General features: G+C 36.4%; 1 protein-coding gene across 1 annotated transcript; it reads right to left on the bottom strand.

Moving 5' to 3' along the window:
* Positions 1–2,897: 2,897 nt before the first annotated feature.
* LOC115213035 (zinc finger protein 708) lies at positions 2,898–7,278 on the bottom strand. Its single transcript, XM_029781941.2, has 2 exons — positions 7,076–7,278; positions 2,898–5,099 (listed from the first exon to the last, which is right to left on the bottom strand). The coding sequence occupies exon 2, from the start codon at positions 4,895–4,897 to the stop codon at positions 3,593–3,595; it is 1,305 nt and encodes a 434-aa protein (XP_029637801.1). The 5' UTR covers positions 4,898–5,099; positions 7,076–7,278; the 3' UTR covers positions 2,898–3,592.
* Positions 7,279–7,312: the final 34 nt, after the last annotated feature.

The following is a 7,312-nucleotide window of genomic DNA, read 5'->3' as shown; positions in this document are numbered from 1 at the left end:
CCACAGAGGTAGAGTGTTGCAAAAGGCCAGTAACAGCCAATGAAATGCAGGAGGTGATGAGTGGATGCATGAGAATCAAATTGCCTGGTTTAGATGATCTGCCCTACAAGCTTTATGTTTACATGCCAGACTGTTCAGTGATTGCTTGGCATATGTCTACTGCAAATGGCAGCAGAACAGAATTCCCAGTTCTGTGAGCAGTGGAGCAGTAATGCTGCTGAAAAATGACCTGTAAAACGAGGACCATATCAATAATTTTAGGCCCATAACTCTGCTAAATGCAGTGTTTAAGTTTTGGGCCAAAGTGTTAAACATGTGGTTAGCACTTATTGTTAGTGGTCTAGTGGGGGAGGTGCAGACATGCGCTATCACTAACAGATCTATCCACAACAACCTCCACTTCATGTGATACATTATAGAGAGGGTGGCTAAGGAAAAGGCACGGATAGGGTTCTGATCAACTTAGAATAATCAAAAGCTTTTAATAGAGTTGATCATTGTTAATTAGTGGCAGTCCTCAAAGTAACTGGCTTCAGACTTGTTTCCAGGGTTTGGATTGCTGCAATATATAGCAATATCTGCTCTGTGGTTAATGAATGGTATCCTTTCGGAACTAGTCAACATCATGTGTTTGGTCTGCCAAAAATGTCCCTTCTCATCACTTTTCTATGTACTGATTCTGGAGCCAATACTACACATATTAGAGGTGTCGAGGGGCATTCCATGCAAACTAGGATGTGAGAGATCCATATCAGCATATTTCTACATCATCTTAGTGGTGTCAAGCACCAAACATATTGAGATGATTGGCACTGCTCTCAAGAGGTACAAGGCAGTAAAGAAGCAAAAATTAGCCATAAAATTATACATAAAAGCAGACATAGTGTCATGAATGCACATAAGTACCCCAAATATATCCATATCTATATATTTGGGGTACTTATGTGCATTCATGACATTGCATCTGCTTTTCTATGGGTATGTATAAGCATTTCATTTATTTCCTTTGTGTTCTCTGATGAAGAAAAAACTTTTGGGTTAATCCAGAAATTGGTCAGATCCAGAGATAATTCAATTTTATGAATTTCCATTAGCTTGTTCCCTTACTTTTCGACACGTGTGCAATAATAATAGTAATGATATTTAATGTGGTTTGACGATTTAGTGTCTCCTTTCAGCATATAGACAAGAATTTTTTTCTTTGCCCTTAATTATAATTGCATTTATGATTTCACCTTAATAGGCCTGATTTTTTAATTGCTGGCCACTGATAAAATTTTAAACATTTTTATCCTTTTATATTATAATTATATATATATGTGTGTGTGTATATATATATATATATATATATATACATTTATCCATCTATCTATTCATATATCGTATCCAGAAAGTTTGCTGCAAACATTTTTGCTACACAAAAAAATATTGTCGAATGAATAAAGAAATTACTTTACCCCTTCTTATTGGTTGCAACAATTATATACTAAGTGGAGCAATTCATCTTTTGTCTTGCGGCAAACTTTCTTACGGCCAAAAATCCTGAGGTGAATTTTCCTACAGGAAACTTTCCTAGAACTGCCTAAGTGGTGGAGGCTAATCAGCTCCAAGAAACAGAGACCATTTCTGTAGCAAAAGAAAGGATAGAGAGAAGGACCAAAGGTTGGAATGTACCTAATAGTGTAACTATTTGAGTGGCCTATCTTAGGATGCAATCCAAGTTATTTGTGTGCATAACAGCAGTACTCCAATGTGGGCTTCACTTTAGCCTGTAGAGTATCAGTGGCAACCGGGGGCTGAAATATTTCCTAACCTCGAAAAGAAAGGTTAATTTTGGAGAGATAGTCCTAGCTGTGCCCACTGTATATAAGTTTACCATTTACCACAGCTTTGTAATGACAACAATGTAATATTAAGAATTAAATTCAGAAATAAATACCAGTTTCACAAAGTATTTTATAAATTTATTAAATACATTTATCTTTTAAAAATCAAAAATCTCCCTTTACCATTTTGATAAATTGGAGAAAAATATCACAAGAGATTGTCGCACTTATGTAACATTTCTAGCATATTTTTGTGTGATTACCTTCAGGACATCAGAAGATGGTACAGTATTGTCTCTACAGCAATTTAACAATTATCCCTTAAAATATATTCCCTGTTCAGTTCTCATGTAGTTGTTGCTGATAAGCTCAAGAACAGCCCTAACCAAACACCTAGCATTCCAGCCAAGACCATCCCATCTTTTTGTATATCTTAGACTACATTGTTCATTATGGTAGAGTTTGATTTAAGGCGGATTTGGTTGCTATTTCTAGTACATCAAGTGACTACATAGAGGCTCCCTTGCTAGTTCATTAGAGCAAAAATATCCTCTCCAGAAGATAAAGGTAGTTTAATTCTATGTGGTTGTTCAACCTGCTAGAAATAGCAGGTAAATCTCCTTCAGACCATATCCTACCATCTTAAAAAATGGATACATAGAATCATGTAGTCCAGGGTACACAATATCAGGGGTAAAATGAGAGGGTCATGTTAGAAATGCTTGTGATAAACGTTTGTTGGATCAATGCTGATTTAAGACTAAACGAAAATATAACTCAATTTGATGTGGTTACTTTCATTCCCTCCAACAATCAAATACACAAAAGCACCCTTCAATTGTCAGGCAATATGCTGTGCTTGTGAAGACCTGTTGAACCAAGTGAAATCATAGCCATGGCTGATGCCAGGGCCACCTGACTGGCACGTAAAAAGCACCATTTGAGCATAGCTGATACCAGTACCCCATGCCAGTGGCACATAAAAAGCACCATTCAAATGTGGACGATGCCAGTGTCACCTGACCAGCACCTAAAAAGCACCCATTACACTCTCAGAGTAGTTGGCATTAGGAAGGGCATTCAGCTGTAGAAACTTGGCCAAATCAGATTGGATTTGGTGCAGCCTCCCAGCTTGCCAGTCCTCAGTCAAACCATCCAACCCATGCCAGCAGTGAAAGCGGATGTTAAACGACAACAAAGTTCTTAATAGGAGTCTTTCTCTCCAGCATATCTAGAACTATGTTTGCTCCGAAGAGAACATTTCAAGGGAATGTTTTTCTAGGAACTTAACCATGCTATGGATTTTTCTATTTCATGTTGGTCCATTGCTGATAAAATATCAAATATCCTATGTTTCATTCCTACACACATTTCAAGATATACTCTTCAGTACAAACTAGTTGAATTAGAATTCCAAACTTTACTATAGATATATGACTGTACACATGTATCAACTATTAGAGCCTCCATCTGGTTGCACAACTGCTTGAAATTGCAGCCAAATTTCCCTCAAATTAAACTCCACCATCATAAATATTGGACACATTATATATAATGTAGTCCAAGATAACTCTAAAAAGATGAGATGGGTATGATTGGAATATTTTTGATGATACATTTACTAAATCAAAGGTTGATTAGGAACTAAAGAACACCATTAAGTCTACTACATAACCCCAAACTTTATCACGTTATATTTTCTCTAATGTATGAATGATTTAAGAGACCCTTCTATCACTATTGTGTGACAATGTTCAAACAAAGGCTCATAACAAGGATTTCTGTTTAGTATGAATCAGTTTGTGTTTTGTCACCAGACCTTTGTTTGAAAATGCTTTCCCACAGATATCACAGTCGAATGGTTTCTCCCCTGTGTGAACAACTTTATGGATCCTTACAGTATTCTTCCGAGCAAAGGTTTTCCCACAGATATCACACTGAAAAGGTCTCTCTCCACTGTGAATGACTTTATGACTAATTACTTCACTCTTTCTAGCAAATGTCTTATCACAGATATCACAGTCAAATGGTTTCTCTCCCGTATGAATCACTTTATGTAAACGTAAATAACCACTCTGTGAGAATGATTTACCACAAACCGCACAGTGGTATGGTTTCTCTCCTGTGTGAACCACTTTATGTTTCGTTAGATGACCATTACTCGCAAACGTTTTACCACAAATATCACAGTGGTATGGTTTCTCTCCTGTGTGAACCATTTGGTGTTTTCTTAAATTACCTTTACATGAGAATGTTTTACCACATGTTTCACAGTGATATGGCTTTTCTCCAGTGTGAACCATTTTATGTCGAGTGACATCACTTTTTCTAGAGAATGCTTTACCACAAACATCACAGCGAAATTGACTATCTTCTGTATGAATTATTTTATGGATGGCTAAACTACTATTGGATGAAAACCTCTTATTACAAATAATACATTGGTAAGGTTTGTCTCCTGTGTGAACCACTTTATGCCGTGTTATTTGACCTCTTCTGGGGAATGCTTTACCACAGATTTCACAGTTGAACGGACGTTCTCCTGTATGGACCATTCTATGAATACGTAAGTTACTATTAGATATAAATGCTTTTCCACAGACTTCACAAGTGAATGGCTTTTCCCCAGTATGAATCATTTTATGTTTCTTTAAGTTGGTATTAGACATAAACGTATTATCACAAATTTCGCAACGGTATGGTTTCTGTCTCATATGTGCAACTTTATGTGCATTCAATTGCCAATTACGTAAGAATTTTTTACTACAAATCTCACACTTGAATGGTCTTTCTCCTGTATGAACAACTTTATGTCTGGATACATCACCTTTGTTTGTGAACACTTTACCACATATTTCACAGCTGAATGGCTTTTCTCCAGTATGGATCATTTTATGCTTTCGCAAGTTGCAATTAAATGTGAACGACTTGCCACACACTCCACAGTGGTGTGGTTTTGCATCAGTGTGGGATTGCTTGTGCTTATTCAAGTGCCAAGAGCTTAGAAAGTTTTTACTACAAATTTCACAGTGGTGGATTGGTTCTTCTGTAAGAATCATTTTGCCTTCCATCAAGCTGCTATTTTCCCACTTTGAAGACCTAAATTAAGTAGGATAATTATTGTTGGTGAATATATCTTCCGGAAAACAAAAGAATCTCTTTCACAGCTACCTTGAAGGATTTTTTAGAACTCTCAAGGGAGCTCTTTTTAGTTTTAAATCAGGAAATGACATCTTTGCATAGAAATCCTCTTTTCATGATGCAAACATCTTTCTGAAATACAAACAGAACCAACATTAATATGGGGTTCATGATAAGTAAAATAACATTAAAAATTAATAGCAAGGATATCGTTTTAAATCTTGACTCTCTGCAACATATATGAAACATAAAAACAAACAGACTTTCACTGGATTATCACACTTTAAAATGGCAACGATGATAATGTTCTCAACTTCTGATCAAATCATCATGCCATCAGCCATTATATTTTGACAGCAGATAAAGTTAAGCTATGAATATATAAACACCAATATTATACCCAGTACTTAGGGTGGTAAGTGGACAGAATCATAAGCATGCTGGGCTTAGTGACGTTTTGTCTGTCTTTATGTTCTGAGTTCAGATTCCGCCAAGGTTGATTTGCCTTCCATACCTTCAGAGGCGATAAAATACCAGTTGAGTGCCGAGGTTGGTGTAAATGACTTTCCCCCTCTCCCAAACTTGCTGGCTTTGTGCTAAAATTTTAAACCAATACTTATGCCAGTAAAAATTCATAAAAACAGTCTCCTGATCCAAGTATAGAACAATGGATGTCAATCAATGTGTATGTTGCATAAATTTTGTTAGTTTTTTTTACATTTGTTCTTCCATGCTAGTATAAGTTACAGAACCATTGTTTTAGTCTTCCTGTCACTAACTCTCTACACATCCCACCACCATGTACCATTGCTGTTTGTATACAAGCATTGTACAATTTAACACACACATATACACACATTTAAAGATACAATCAAGAGGAAAGGGTACTCAATATGTACAATAAAAGTCAAGAAAATGACAGTATGAATTAATTTGAAGAAATTTCGGAAATACATCAAACCCTCCACTAAAAGTAGTGATAGCCAGCAATCTGAAGTTGGCAAAGAATATAATTTTTTGCTTTCTTCTAAGTAACCCCTGAAATTTTGGTGGGAGGGTGCTATTCAATTACACTTACCCCAGTGCTCAACTGGTATTTGTTTTATCGATTGAAAAGGCGAAGTGAAACTCAGCAGAATTTGGACCAGAGCGTAAAGACGGACGAAACGAGACTAAACATTTTGTCTGGTGACAACAGCTTAATGAGACTTGCTTTTAAGGAAATCTATTAGCACACTGGACGAAGAAATGTTTAAACGTGTATACAGTACTGGTGATGCAGCATCTGTAACATGCAGAGAGTTGGTGACCTGATATTAAAATTGTACCTACACAAGGTGAAATGATAGAAAATGTACAATAGACCGCAAAACTTTTTCCCAATACTCACAGAACTCACATATGAGAAACATAAGAAGCTGTCTTTACTCAACGCTTTATTCATTTATTTGTTTTTAAGAAGATGAATGAACCCTACGACAAAGAAGTTAGTGAAGATATATTTGTGAATAGGGAAGAAATGACACTGAGTGGCTACGGCAAAATTTACAAGCAACAAGTGCGACTGAACATAGAAAACAAATCGTGACGAGTACTCGGAACAGCCTTCAGGAAGATATGGTAAATCAATGGAAGAAGATTGGAGCATATCTAGAAAAACAAAGCAAAACCACCAGCAAATGTGGAAGATCTCGTGTCGTTAGCGTTAAAGCAAGTCTACAACCGAAATCGCCGATGAAGTACTCTCGATTGGACATGATTTGGGACTAAATAACAATATCCTACATTTGTCAGTTATTGGAAGGAACATTTAATTTGTATCGTTTCAATATATTTCGTTTTACTTTTAATCTTGTAATTAATCAACAGAGTTTGAGGGATATTTGGCTGATATTTCTCGCAGGTCGAGTGAACACAGAGAAACTAGCTCGTTAGTTACGTATGTAATTATGTATATAACACTAAAATCTTTAAAGAAAAAAAAACAAACACCTTCAATAAACCTTGGCTGCTGTAAACAACACGTGAATCATGAAACAACAGATGTCAACAATAAGACACTTGTTAAACGACAGCAACAGATTACAACACACTCGGAGTTGACTTACCTCAACATACCGCTCTTCTCTGTCTGATCTTCTTCCTTTCTCTTCTCCTTAAACACTCTACATAGTTAAACAACATATCCTTTGTGCTCCAACTTCATGAATCGCCACTGCCGACACTACACAGTATTTACATGTGTACACTGGGTGCACCACACTAAATCAACAGAAATTTGAACGGCATGTTATGGCTGACAGGAAGTATAGAATATACTAATCGATACTAACACTTTCATCACG

Source organism: Octopus sinensis, linkage group LG6 (assembly GCF_006345805.1).
Source record: "Octopus sinensis linkage group LG6, ASM634580v1, whole genome shotgun sequence".
Taxonomy (NCBI): Eukaryota; Metazoa; Mollusca; class Cephalopoda; order Octopoda; family Octopodidae; genus Octopus; species Octopus sinensis.
Note: the sequence above shows the minus strand (reverse complement) of the source record. Positions and strands in the feature narration are given on the sequence as shown.

Bases quoted from the DNA above. Each gene is read 5' to 3' on its own strand.
- LOC115213035 (XM_029781941.2), bottom strand. From the start codon at position 4,897: ATGGAAGGCAAAATGATTCTTACAGAAGAACCAATCCACCACTGTGAA.